This window comes from Bolinopsis microptera, chromosome 12, assembly GCF_026151205.1.
Source record: "Bolinopsis microptera isolate Bmic1 chromosome 12, MBARI_Bmic_1.0, whole genome shotgun sequence".
In the NCBI taxonomy this organism is placed as follows: domain Eukaryota; kingdom Metazoa; phylum Ctenophora; class Tentaculata; order Lobata; family Bolinopsidae; genus Bolinopsis; species Bolinopsis microptera.
Genome location: NC_087083.1, coordinates 12681942 through 12697509, shown reverse-complemented (window position 1 = coordinate 12697509; position 15568 = coordinate 12681942). Strand labels below are relative to the sequence as shown.

At 38.5% G+C, this 15568-nt stretch overlaps 2 protein-coding genes across 2 annotated transcripts in view; both read right to left on the bottom strand.

Annotated features, from left to right (window-relative positions):
• Positions 1-15568, bottom strand: part of LOC134824344 (NAD(P) transhydrogenase, mitochondrial-like) — a 1149555-nt gene that overhangs the window by 190616 nt on the left and 943371 nt on the right. The gene's annotated exons all lie outside the window — the stretch shown is intronic.
• Positions 12929-14341, bottom strand: LOC134823919 (uncharacterized). Its single transcript, XM_063835516.1, has one exon. It carries the CDS (start codon positions 14339-14341, stop codon positions 12929-12931), a length of 1413 nt encoding a protein of 470 aa, XP_063691586.1.

Here is a 15568-nt window from a genome sequence, read left to right as displayed (position 1 = left end):
AGCTCAGATTAAATTCCGTCATTCTGACTATCATGCTTATCAATTGATTAATTAACTATAGCTCCATAATGCTCACACTGTAACATTGCCCTTTCGTGGACCATAACGTGAACTTCGTTAATTAAAATAATTCTTTTAAAGAGTAATGTAAAATTCTTTAACATGTCTTGTTAAATATATTAACATGACTACCGCTCGAACTTTTTTAACAACGCTATTGATATCTTTTACAAATTTATTCATGTATTATTTTGTATCATGCTCACTTTGTCGTAACAGAATTTGTCTCGAGAGTACCACTTATCCTTGTATTCTAATACTTCTGTTGGCAGTGAGAATCTTACACATCTTGTACTATTTGCAGCCCGAAATTCTGGTCAGACGGTCTGAGTCACTTATGAAGCGATAGAGAATAAATGTTCAGTGATGCAAATGAAACTTTTTTTCCTATCAAATGGTTTCTTCTCAATTTTGAGTAATTTGTAATACCCCCGGACGTTCCTCTGCAAACTCACAAAAACAAAGAACAAATCAAAAATAAATTATAATAATAATTAAATAATATCTACAATTTCTATATACAATCCCTTCCAACACCTAACCTCATAGTCCCTCCCCACCTCCAACAGAGGTGCCCTTCTATATACTCTGACATTCTTCTTGAAGATCACCGTTTTATGATGCTCCTCTCCACACCTCCAGTACAGCTCGTGACCAACACGGTATTTCTTGGAGAGTTTATTCTCCAACCTCATCCTTAACGTCACCCGCTCCACCTCGGGTATCACCTCGTCCAATACACAGGCATCACAGTCTGTGCGCTATGAAAAAATATATTTGTTTGAAAACATTTGATAATAAAAAAATATAAATAATTACAATAACAACAACTTAATACTGTATTCAAATTTGGTGGCGCTCTTAGCCACCAAATTTAAATACAGTAAAAAATGTTTGAAGACAATTGTCCGATATTCTTCTCCCTCCCCGCTCCATAGCAAATCATGGCCAATACTGTATTTAAATTTGGTGGCGCTCTTAGCCACCAGGGTGAGGGCTAGAGTTACCCTCTTCAGGCACCAACACGTCAAATACACATTCCTCACACTCCTCCGCCTGAGAAAACAAAAAATTTGTATCGTATACCACCATTTCATTACTCAATCATTCAATAAAATTGTTATCCGAGTAAATAATATCGAACTGTACCTGTCTATTCTCAATCTCCATACTGGCCCAACATCTCATGGTGCAGTTGTCGAATGCCTTCTTCTCCATTTTCACCAGTTTGAAAAACCCTCGGGCATTCTTCTCCATTCTCCAACTCCACTCTCACCTATAAATTGAATTTTGTTATAAAATATCACATTAACCCATCATTATGAATGAATACATTTTTAAAAATAATGTCGTATCAACCTGGTCACCAGCCTCAAATGCAGCCACTTTTTCTTTCCGCCACACGCATAACGTTATTGATATTGTTGAAATATTTAATGATAAATTGATATAATAATAAATGGTTGTAATATTTTTATTGAGGCACATGCCACCCCATCGCGGGTTTACTACTACTTACTACTTTACTACCGTCTGGAACGTGGTCTAAAACGGTACATTCTTTTCTAATATAAGTTTGATGTGCCCCGCAGCTGCATCCATGGCATAAATGATGGCAAAAAACATGATCTGAAGCAAGATAATAACTTTTTACTGAGATGAAATGAGACTGAGTTACTTCCTCTCTCAGACATTGGTATTTATTATTATTACAAAACAAAAATCAAAAAATGTCAACAATTTCAATGTAAGGTCCCCTCCAACACCTAACCTGGTACCCCTGCCCCACCTTGAGCAGGGGCACCATTCTAAAAAAAAATTTAAACACAATTGTCCGATATTCCTCTCCCTCCCCGCTCCATAGCAAATCATGGCCAATAAAGCGTTCTCATTTTATGAAGACAATAGTGAAAAAGAGGGAGTGTCACGCCACGCCCACTGTAATTGGGCGTGGCTTACGAAACTTTCAGGAAATCTAAGTTTTACCCATATCTATAATCTCTGAAATTTTGGTGCAATTTGGAGACGAATTACGTGAACGATTGAAAGGTTGCGTGCGGGTAGTCACTTTTGGGCCACCCTGTACTTTGGCAGCCTATTTATATCCCTTCTATTCCTGCAAAATGAGAATTTGACTCATGGGAAATCTTTCAAAACTGTAACTTTTAACCATTTAAGCCACACACGTACTCAACACCAATACCATATTCTGTTCAGGTTGCCTGATCAAACGTTAACATTTTATCTTCTTTACCTTTATCAAACCAATCCAATAGTACATAAAATAAGTGTTCAATCTCATGGTAAAGTCCATTACCGGCCTAAATCAGTTGGGTAGCTGGGTGATCAATGGGAACTGGTGTGTATTATAACGGGGCTGGCTGACTCTCTCTCTGGACGATGGACAGGTAGCTTCTAGGATCACGTGATTGACCTCGTTCTCTCCTACATTCTTTCTAACGTAAATTCAAGTTCCGATGTTATGGAAGTCTTCCGGTTTGAGACTCACTCGGGGAAGTAGTCCAAGCCCAAAATCTCATTGTACAAACACATTTTTTAGGACAGGAATTTCTATTGTAATTATGGACTTCAGAATTTTATGTGAATTTATATCTGGAAGATAACCAATTAAAACAAGTAAATTAGGATTGTAAAATAATTGTATTAAATAGGACTACAATATTGATTTAACTCTCATAACTTAGTCTTAATGTCCGTTTAGCCCAATAAGTAAAGTAGTAGCGAATGTGGCGAGGGGGAAGCGATTAAGAAGGATGATATTTCACGAGGTCGCTGTTCCAGTTCTCTCTCTCTCTCTCAAGGAATAAGAATAAGTGGCGATCTGGTCTTTACGTATAACGGAATTTCAATTAGAACTGAACCATCTCACATGGTCATCTCGAGAATCTAACATAATGACGAACGGTTCTCGAGGGAGGAGGGTGGAATCAATAAAGCAATACGACAGGTGGAGCTTAGGTGAGGACAAGCAGATCAAGTATCACCCCACTTGCTCTGCTTGTATTATAAATGACGACCCCGTCATAATATAATATATAATCTAAAGAACTCTTAGTTACACAGAAGACTGCAATAATTTAACTGCTTATTCGATTTCGGGCATTTTAAAGGAATAAAAATACAAGTATAAGTTAGAAATCATTGTCCCGGTACCTCAATTCTTATTTATATTAACTGTTCTACTCATATTAGCGCCTTAAAATCAAAGTTTGAACAAAGGAATATGTAACGTTTTATGAGAACGAGAGAAAAAATAAATAATAAGGAATAAATCCTGTTATCGATTAACTTAACCTTAGATATCGATTCGTTTCATTTCGTAAGTTAACTTCTACACGTATACTTCTAATCGTCTTTCGTTTTAAATTCGTTCTTGTTACACACAAAAAAAATTTGTTACATTACATAATCATGTGATTCGACTCACTGATCAATCAGGGTGCATTAGGCGCCCTTTCAGATTAAAAAGTTAAAACGTAAAATACATTTTTAGGTTTACGAATGCGACTTTTAGTGCTTATTCTTTAAATTTAAAGGATGAGGGGACCTTAGAAAAAGTTTTTTTCTCGTGCAAATCCTTTTATTACATTAATCGTATAAACCACTTTAGTGAAATCCGCAAAGTTGTATTTCATTCGCGCGCCGAGATATCCAGCCAAAACAATTTGAACCTGTGACGTCAATTATGTGAGTTGCTCTGATCCGCGCATATAGAAATACAGGTAAAATGAGCGTGCGGGCCGACTAAATTACTAATTAAGAATACATTAACAATTTACGATACTAACGATCCTATAACCAATGGAGAGGAGACTTTTTATGACCGGTTGAAAAAATAATTATCACCCTACGATAACCATGAGCCGAGATACACCTGAAATAAGATTGAAGTCACACAGAAAGGCATGTAAATTATGTATATTTATAGCTCCCAACGTAACACCTAGCAACTCGCCAACTCCCTGTATCGTACCACAGTTGATATATCAACATGTCATATCAACACAACACGGTCCTAATAAAAATGGATCGGGTAGGTATGAAATGTATGTCTTCATTCCAGTTGGACAAGCACCAAGCTTTTAAGTTCTAACTCGCTATGTGACACTACTTATAACGTAAGCAAGATTTGCAACTATCACACCAAGCAATATTATACCAAGCATAGCAGACGAACACATCCACATTCGTTACGCTTTACACACAAGTCACAGCAAACTAAAACGGTAGATTATAAATGAGTGTACAACTAAAGGCCGGTACACGCCGCATTGTCAAACCGCACGTGCGCACTCAGATAGGACTAGAGGCGCCAAGGGCCAGCTAGTAAAATGTCTTCTACTACATCATACATTCAATCGATTTTTAGATCTATTTTTTAATCTTTATTCTTGTATGAAGAAATATGCTGATTTTTAATTGTGTCCATATCGGGTTTCAAACAAGTCAAAACAAAATAGCAGTTTGTGGTTTAGTTAGCGGATGCTACTTATCTTAGCTATTTATAAATAGAAATACCTACTACAACTACAAGAAAGCCTTTCTGAGTTACATTTAACTATTAAGGAGAATTATTCGTAACTTAGATCTTGACTAATTCAGTGCAACCAAAGATACCGCTCTCGCAAACGCCAAAGGTAACACGACGTAATTAAAACAGCACAGAACAAAATGCTGACACACGCGAAGGGTGCGCGCGCACGTTGGTCTTAACACATAATTGACGTCACAGCCCAAAATTGCTATCAGCCAATAGGAGCGCGGCGTGATATTGCACGAATTATCGATTTCACAGTCCGGCGTATTTTTTGATTCTACACACTTTCACAGGACTTAAACGCAAATATTTGGAAGTAAATTCTAAGGTCCCCTCATCCTTTAAAGGACGATTTCCTAGAAAATAATTTAGAAGATCACTTAAATTTTAGTAGTCCATTAGGAGAGTGTGATAACATTTTAGTAAAATGACTCGTCATTCATTATTAGGAGTCTCTGGATGAGGCTTATTAGTAATTGTTCTGTGGGCAGTATGAAGAACTGGGGCCAGTCTTGAATCGTGTTTAGGAATTTAATTGTTGTCAATACTGGACAGATGAATGTTTTTAAATTGTAGCGTTGTTTCTCAACTATCTTAGAACTTCTGCGGGGTCCAAATTTGTTTTCGATATTGTTAAACAGCGGTGTCAGGAGTGACCTTACCTCCCCATGGAGGGTTAGGTATTGTTTTTCTCTGGCGAGGTTCAGGAAAGTGCTGACCTTCTCAGCCACGTGGAGGTGACCTCCGTGACTGAGAAGGACAGGGCCTTTGATTAGGGATTCGGTGAAAGCTATAACGTCAGCTCTTCGAAAGGTCACCTTAGGGGTCTGGGTGTTGTTGTTCGTCCCGGTACCTCAATTCTTATTTATATTAACTGTTCTACTCATATTAGCGCCTTAAAGTCAAAGTTTGAACAAAGGAATATATAACGTTTTATGCGAACGAGAGAAAAAATAAAGAATAAGGAATAAATCCTGTCCGTTTAAAATATTTCCATCACGGTACATTACATAATTCTCAAAGTTTGTTAAATTGTTTAATAATTTTAAATTGTTTAATAATTTTTAAAGATACATTAACCAAGTACATTCATCGGATCATAGCCTTACAAACAGTTAAAAGGCAAGTTAAATTAAAATTATAAAGTGTCTTCATGGTCTACATGTCGATAGTTGGTCTGGTTTGAGTTTTGTCTGTACGAGCCTGATCGTGAGTAATACTGAGAGGTACTCTGTTGATAGTAATTAGGGTGCCTGTTTCTACTGTTATTGAAGGAGTTTTGTGTATATCCTTGTCCTCCGTTGTAGTAGTTATTGTAGTGTGTATTTTGTCCGTTATAAGCCATGGTATCGAAATTGTTGAACTGTTGTCCACTATAGCCTGTATTTGGTAATTCAATGCTTACACGAGAACCCTGGTATTTGTACGGAGCATTTTGGCCATCATTACTAACAGGAGTATAGACTTGTGGGTTTACAGGCTGGAGGTCTCGTGGCAAAACTTGGGCAATCGTATTTGTAGATAATAAATCAATATAATAGTATTTAACTTATTGGTCGTGTCCGAGTTAATGTCCGGTGTGATCGCTGTGTCCACAGCAGCGTTAACAGGCTGGTTGTTTCTAGGTTGAGATGCGTTCTTACAGTTAACAAAAGTTCTGCTCGCTCTAATAGCTGCTCATTGGGTAAGTCAGGGGTTTCCCTGAGTCTAGCACTAATTGCTGAATCCGTGATTCGGGTGATATTGTTGATGAAAGCGTCGCGGAGTGCGTTATCTCTAATTAGTTGAAGATCTTGTCCGGGATAGGCTTTCTTGGCAACATTATAAAGTTTAATATAAAATGCACGTACAACCTCATTCCTTTGTCTTAAGGTCTTTCTTAATAAGGATTTGGACTCTTCTCTGTTTCCACCCCCAGTTCCTAGTTCTCTTCTCAGTACAATAAGTAACTCATCAAACGTGATGTCAGGCCTTATGTGTCGTTCTACAGCCATGAGGCACTCATCAGATAAGCAGTTTATTAAAATATGAGGTATTTTATGCTCTCTTGCTCCAATACTGTCGAAGCTCCAAGTGAGACATATGTTGTGCCATTTTCCTTCCATTATTCGAGTGGTTACTCCTGTCCCACATTCTGTTTACGGATCCAACGTTCGCTTTTTAAATTTACCCTCTTTCTTTAGCAACTCCTAAAGTTTCCCATTTATTGGCTGCTGGTGAAGCTGGTTTCCAAACTATATAGTAGCTTCTTCCTTTTATTAGAAATTACCGTCAAGTTAGCTTATCTGTTTGATAAGATGGTTAAGATAATATAATCTTATACTTATTACAATTATACTTATTACAATTATTAAATTAAAATCATAACAATAATGATAAACCAATTACAATAACAACAACATAATATATAGATAGTTTGACTGTAGTTTTTCAATTCGTCAGTCTCATTATTTATTTATAATAGATGGTTACCATCATTATGTAACAATAACATTGTATTATTACCATCGTAATACATGCGTTTTGTCTTTCTTGAAGCTTAGTCCCATGTTATGCAGATATGGTACCACTCGCCTTTAATTCCTTCTTCTGGCACAGATGTCCAAGTTTGTTCCCAAAACGAAAAATGTAAGAGTATTTATGCCAGGATATAAACATAGCGCCGGATTCTGGGGTTGCGACAGTTTTCATTAGTGCCGACACATAAAGGTCTAGCTGGTGTTTTGGTTGGTCATATACTATTTCGATTGTTGTTGATAGTGTGCGAACTAGGAGGCCAGAAGGCGAGGAGATGTATACGTCACTATTTCGGAGGTTTCCAATACATTGCGTTAGTTGAAAATAAGAGAACACTGCTCTTTTGGAAGTGGTAGTGAAATTGTTGCCGGGATTTCTTTCTTTAGCAACTCCTAAAGTTTTCCATTTATTGGCTGCCGGTGAAGCTGGTTTCCAAACTATAGTAGCTTCTTCCTTTTACTAGAAATTACCGTCAAGTTAGCTTATCTGTTTGATAAGATGGTTAAGATATCTTAAATATAATGTAATCGTATACTTATTACAATTATACTTATTACAATTATTAAATTAAAATTATAACAATAATGAACCAATAATAAACCAATTAAAATAACAACAACATAATATATAGATAGTTTGACTGTGGTTTTTCAATTCGTCAGTCTCATTATTTATTTATATTAGATGATTACCATCATTATATAACATTGTATTATTACCATCGTAATACACGCGTTTTGTCTTTCTTGTAGCTTAGCCCCATGTTATGCAGATATGGTACCACTCGCCTTTAATTCCTTCTTCTGGCACAGATGTCCAAGTTTGTTCCCAAAACGAAGACTGTAAGAGTATGATCTCCCTTATTGTACCAATTATCTTGTTTTAGGAGAATACCGACATTTTTCCTGATTGACTTGTCGTCACTCAGCTCCAATCTTATTCTAGCAGTTATCCTGCTTATCTGGAGCACACGCGTTTTCACATATAATTTCAACGCGCTTTTTTATCCTTATTTGAGGGAAGGGTTCTGGGTTATCCCTCTTCTCTCGTTTATTGCCATTAAAGTCAAATTCTATCAATGAATTAACACATTTGCGACAAATCTTTCGATCACAAGGTTTTAGGCAGGTCTTATGCCAAGTTAGACTTTTACTTTTATTGTTTGCAATCATCTTTTTTGCGTTTATACATTTATAATAGGGTTAAAAATCATTCGGAAATCATCTTTCCTGTACGAGTCCCCCATTAGTTTAAAAAGTTAGTGAGAATATAAAAGCTTAAATTAAATTTACTCCAAAAGCAATAAATATTTAATTCTTATTACTGATTAATAGACAAATTGTAACACATAATTTGGTTGAAATTCACGCTTCATTCTCTACAATATAGCGATGCTATAAGTTCTTAAAGCAAACACTGTATGCTAACATTGAGGCATCGTTAACTAAGTTATCTACAACTTAACTATGAATTTTCATGATGAAATGAAGCTGTGCGGTGTTAAGTGTATGGCTTCATTCATCAATAATCATTGGCCTAATGCCGAAACCACAAATGCCAGCCTACTGATTAACGCGGAATTTTTACATTATTTATCCGAATATTTTACGGCCATTATTTGCAACTAGACTTAAAAAACTGTCACTTCGCCCCGTGGCATCGGGAGTACCTCCAACTGAAACACGCCCAGCAGCCTGTTATTGGATGCCCAGCAATCATCGCCTGCCTTTACTTCTATGAGGACTTGGCTTTGAAAATCTGCCGACGTCTTGTAAGGTAGGGTTCGTGTCGCCGGTAGGGGTGTGTTCTTCCAAAGGATTGGGGAGAACACATCACCAAGCGTGCCCACTCCGATCGTCTCTCCCACTATTTCGGTTACCATTACTATTCCAGTCGCCTCAGGAGGCGCTGTTAGTGCCCTTAGATGATGCGCCGCCCCAAGAGCGATTGTAGCACCATAAGAAGTTATCACTCCCACCAAGTCTTCAACTTTTGAATAAATATTTTACTTACGATTACGCTATAAAAACCACTTGACCGAGGCTTGTAATTGACAATCTAAATTTTAAGTTTAAGATTTTCCTTCATTCTTCGGATTTCTCCGTTTCTTCCGTTTTCTACTTTTATCATAGCTCTAACGGGGGTTAATCAATGCATTTGCACCAGTTTGCTCAGTCAAAAGAAATATTGTAAAGATAATTTACGTCATATATTATGTTATTAAAAAATAAATTTTCGAAACTTAGGTTCCGAGGTTCTCTTTACTACAAAATGCTTCTTCAAAGAGGAGTCATATAACTCTGGATGAGTGCGCTTGACATTTTTAAGAAGCTTCAAGTAAAAAGAGCCGTATCTCAAATAGTTTAGACTGTCGCAACCAAGAAACACAGGTAAAAGGTCTTGAATGGTCTTCATTTTCAGCTACCACAATTTAAATCACTTAGTCATAGCATCGATGGATCAGTAGCATCGTAATTCGTAACAATATTAAAATATTTATGTACTACACCATTTTCAGATGAGCTGAGTTTCAGCAAAGGGTTGAATGGACGGCCTCCATCTAATCAAAACACGTAGTGCTTAGCTGGATTATATACTTTTCCGGCATTAATTTTAAGGTCAATCGTCTTTGGTAAGCCTGATCCACTGGGTGAGGGATCACACATGATACAGAATTTAATTCATTACGGTAGTGTGCAACAAAGAAAGTTAGAGTTCGACCATAATTCTAAGGTATCAGGGACAAGAGAACTGATATAAGGTCCAAAAAGGTGCATTAAACACTTAAACAGGTGCACTGCACATTTTGTTATCAGATTGGGTTCAATTTTATCGATATACATATGTTTGTTATGAATAATACAATATTACAAAAATCACCTTAATTTAATTGTTAGTTGACCTCACGTAGCCGCTAACTACAGGCCGGTTTCACTGACTTCTCACCTCATCAAACTCTGTGAACGCATCATGCGCAACCAGATGGTCAGCTTCCTTGAACGCAACAACATGTTCAACCCTGATCAGCACGGTTTCCAAAAAGGCAAGAACTGCCTCACCCAGCTTCTCCATCACATCGAGGATATAATCTGCGATCTCAACCTCGACAAAAATGCTGACGTGCTCTACCTCGACTTCAGCAAAGCCTTTGATAAGGTTGACCACAAGATACTCCTCAAGAAGATTCTGGCCTTTGGTATCCGTGGTAAGCTCTACGACTGGATAGCCAGCTTTCTTACTGGCAGAAAGCAGCATGTTATCGTGGATGGGGTCATGTCCACGATCATCGACGTCATCAGTGGGGTTCCTCAGGGTACTGTCCTAGGTCCCCTTCTCTTCCTCATCTACATTGACGACATCTTCTCCGTAGTCAAGCACAGCAAGATCAAAGTGTTTGCAGATGACTCGAAGCTCCACAAAGATATATCTTCCCATATCGATCGCATCCTTCTCCAAGAAGATCTTCTCTCGGTTGTGAATTGGGCTGATGCTAACAACATGGAGCTTAACGAGGAAAAGTTCCAGCTTCTACAACACGGCAAACTACCGGACTTGAAGCAGCCCTACATCTTACCATCTGGAGAGACTCTTAAGGGCTCTGACCACGTGAAGGACCTGGGTGTCTATATCGACCCAGACCTCAACTGGCGCACTCACATAGCGATGAAGTCTGCCAAAGCCAGAAACATGGCTAGTTGGGTGCTACGCACCTTCATCTCCAGGTATGTAGCGACCACCCTACGTACGATCTCATCTTGAATACTGCTGTCCTCTGTGGTCTCCTCACATGCAGTGCGAAATTATTAAACTCGAAGCAGTTCAACGATCCTTCACTGCTAAAATCCAGGGTCTTGGAAATCTCAACTACTGGGAACGCCTCCGTCGCCTGTCTATGTACTCCCTTCAAAGGCGGCGTGAGAGATACACTATCATCCTAGTTTGGAAGATCTATAACAATCTCGCTCCGAACAGCATGAACATCAACTTCCGCGAGACCTCACGATACGGAACTACGTGTATACGACCACTAGGGTCCTCCAAGTACACAAGTGTCAATAACCTGAGGTTCAACTCCTTTGCCTCTAGAGCCTCTGCACTGTACAACGTGGTCCCTCCCGCCATCAAGTCCCTCCTGACCTTGACCACTTTCAAACCCGCTCTTGATGCTTTCCTCAATGAATTCCCTGACACTCCACCAACACCTGGGTACACTGGACAGAACAGGAACTCAATGCTGGAGTGGGCCGGTGGCACGTGTCTCTGACACGCTACTACATGGCGGTGGAGATGCAAGACATTCTTGGCCTGGTAGCACTCTAGCTCGGAACCCAACCCAAGTAACCCAAGTAAGTAACGTAATGCTGATTTTTTTGATATATTTCGCATGGGACAAACGGCTACAGCTCATATCTTTTAACGGACATTTTAGTTATCAAATTGGGCGTGGTTATCTTATCAGGCAGTGGTCTGAGAGTCGAATAGACATCACCAATCGATTTCCCGAGCCAACAAACATTGGTTTCGACACCCAACTTGTCCAAAAAATCACTTATAATTTTGGGAATTTTGAAGCTCAATTGTGAATATGGGCGTGGTTATCTTATCAGGGAGTGGTCTGATAGTCGATTAGACATCACCAATCGATTTATTGGGTCAATAAACATTGGTTTTGATACCCTATATGCTTTTATTATCAGAACATGAAATTATTTCAGGAACATGAAATCAGAACATGAAATTATTTCAGGAACATGAAATCAGAACATGAAATTATTTCAGGAACATGTAAGATTTTCCCACGATCGTATAAAAGGGCGTGGCCACAGACTTCATAGACACATAACTTTTTTTCCACCCAAATTTTTCTTGATCTAATGACCCTACTGGAGCCAAATAACATTACAAACCTTCCATACTCGAATGATTGAGCGGCATTTTGGTCAGATACTTGATTATTAGACCTGACAAGAGATGACTTTAACACAATTTCACGTGTCTTCGACAACTAAAACATGTTTTACTAGAATGATAGAATCATAATGAATTAGTTTATTAATTCAATGTACAATAGCAAATAGAGTATTCATTGTCAGAGTCCACAATTTATTTAAATTATACACAGGCACGGCAGCAAACGAAGGGTTTACACTTAAAATTTAAATAGATGGTTTGTGCAAAATGAGTTTTGACTATAGATAGGGAGTGAAAATTTTACATTTTCGAAAGTGTTGGTTTGACACCCACACAGACACGCGTGACCACTGACCACAGTAAGACAGTAAACATCAGCAAACAGAGGTGGAAATTAGCAAAAAATCTCACTTAACTGTCACTAATTGTGGAACACAACAAGAAAATTGAGAACAATCTTGTGTGAGGGTAGGGAGTAGGGACCCAGATGTCGTTTCTAACCCAAATAAACGTTAAGGATGCTTCTCATCAGTACCGCACCTCCTTACTCGGTTTCTGAACTGGAATTCTATGGGCTTCCAGACGGCCAATATTATAGCAATTTTGTCTCCTACAATCTCCTTACAGTTACTTATCAATCCCTACTATAAATTATAAATTCGCAAAATCATCTGCGAGCTTTTATATTCACTATAACAGTACAACCGCTCACTCAACATTGAACCAAACACCTCACGGTATAGTCAATTTCACGAGAAGCGTTTCTTCAAAAAAGTTTAAAACATAGTTTCAATACACACAAATCATATCTATCATATCACGGAAACATTAACAACGGTTCTATAATAGCTGCTCTTCCCTCTAATTCTCACTCCCTAATTCTCACTCCCTAACGTACTGTTTGAGTCCAACAGCGAGGGAAAGACAATAAGCCACCACCGTCACCATGGTGATATAACAGTAAGAGTGCATATCAGATAGAGTAGGAGCAAACATACCAAGTCCATACATCAAGTGATACACAAGGGTATTAATGGAGTACCCGAAAGAAGTCTTCTTGTCAAAGAGTCGTCCTATTGCTGTGTCATAGATCACGCTGAACAGTGAATCTCCCAATCCTATAAGAGCTGAGATGACCATCAAATGAACAATTCCTCCTTTGATAAAGGTCTCAGCCGCTCCAATTTCTAGGATCTGGGAGAAAGCTTCTTTGGGGAATATCAAGATGGAGAGTATCATGGCCACCAGGATAAACAGACCCGAGAGAACAATACAACCGGTAGGGGTTATCCATCTGGAAATTATGTTGGAAGTTGCACTTCCGACAAGATTGGATCCGCCAATCACTACTGTTGTAAGCGGAATCAGCTTCCGTTCATTGGATATTGAAGCTATTGCTGTGGGAAACATCTTGTAAAAGTAGGCACAGATAAATCCAGAGTATATCAAGGGAACAAAATGTAGCCAAAAAACAGGGCGCCTTGCCATCATCTTGAACCATACAATAAAGTCACTAAATGAATTGTTTAGCTCATCCCCATCCATTCTTTCCTTTTTGTCGCCATCTTCTTTTGGCATTATAACGATATCATCCCCTACACTACTTTCATCTACTTTCATAACAGAATCATCCTCCCCATTATTTTCATCAATTTCCACATAAGTCACGTCTGCAGTAGTTTTGTGAGAATCCCTACCTTTAATCTCGGATATTCCAAACCCAGCCAGAAGACTAGCAAGGACAGTGACACCAGCACACAGAGCATAGACTATCTGTCTGTTAGTGGTAGATATTGAAGTCACTTCAACAAAGTAGAAATAGTTAACTAGTCCTCCTAACACCATACCCGCGTGTGCAGTGGTCCAGAGGTAGCCCATATTCCGTTGAGATTTACCCACCTCGGAATTATCCATCACAATCATAGGAGCGAAGATCCAGCCCGCACCTCTCCCAATTCCACTGAGGAACTCTCCAGCGTAGATAACATACTGGTTTGTAATCCAAATCATAGGCCAGTACGAACCAGTTGTCAGTACTATTGAGAGGCCTGCTGTTAGCCGGAGTCCGAGACGATTATACAGAAACTGAAATACCAGAGCAGTAACCATGGAGCCTATATTCTGAATGATAGCGGAGTAGTAGCCTACAGTGAGGGGGATGTCGCTACTTTCTTCCAGTGCTATATTCTGAACTGCCCCTGCTGGAAATACTGCAGAGAATGAGATACCCATAGCAAGGCCGGTTATTAAAACGTTCTTGAGCTTCTCGTTGCAGCAGCATCCCAGGAATGTCATGATTGTTCTGATGGGTGTATGATAAGATTGTTAATGTGAGAATGTGGTCAGTGGTGAAGGTTTGTAATCAGTACATCTAAGATTGTATTGTTGCGAACTCATTGCGAAAATTTGAGCTGTCTCTGCGAAAATATTAAGGATAAACTTTATCGATCTTACAAAATATAAAACAATCCCAGCCACGTCGGTAAGAAAAGTTTTGGCGTACGCCCTAGCAAAAGTGTTGTCAATTGTTAATCAAATGTAAATGCTTAATGGAAACTGTCGGACCTTAGAAAATAAGGCTCCTAAAAATAAGGCTCCCAGATAATAAGGCTGGACAATTATATTACCAGTCTGCAGGACTAGGACTATATATTATACAGATATACTGATATAGTCCTACTCCTGCAGACAGGTAACCTTATTGTAAAGGCAATAAACACATACCTTTGCTGTGATTCAAAGCAAATCACATACGACCTTCTCAATACTCCTTCCACGGAACAAGTGGAACTGGAACTAATATTGCTGATCTTTTTGAGATCCTACTCATGCAGACTGGTAACCTAATTGTACAGGCAATAAACACATACCTTTGCTGTGACTTTTGATTGTTGAATTCGATTAAAAGTTCCTTTGAGATCCTTGCACCTCTTGATATTGCTTCTGCGGAACAATCCTGGATCGATATTAGTAGAATAATCTAATATCCGAGCAAGGTACATGTTCCTAGATCAGAAAACACATACCTTCGCTGTGAGTGTGACGCAAGTGACGTTAAGTGACCCAATGAGCCCCACTTCTAGTTCTTGTCAAAGTAGCTTTTGAATTACGACCCAATCATGAAGTATACAGTATAATGGTGTAGGTTAACGGCGAAATACAGCTACTTTTAGTTCCTTAAAGTCGTAGGTTTGGAGGAACACGGCTACATTTAAATAATGAGATGGTTTTCTTATCTTACCGTGTAAAAATGTAACAAGATGAAGTAATATATATAGATATATGTCTTTCTTTCCCAAACAAAATTAAATGATATTAATTTGAATAACTGTCCGCAAATGCAAATTGATACCGAGAATGAAATCGGTCGCTCGCTTTTCCCATTCAATAAGCTTTATTACATATGTCCTAAACATGCTTAAAAGCATAAATTCACCAACACTGATCTATAAAAACCAATTTTCTCCAGAATAACTAAACTATTTTCCCATCCGAATTAGACTTAATGCCTTTTCTGAGGGA

What these genes read in the sequence shown, in the direction of transcription:
- LOC134823919 (XM_063835516.1), bottom strand. Translation starts at nt 14,341, where the DNA reads ATGACATTCCTGGGATGCTGCTGCAACGAGAAGCTCAAGAACGTTTTA.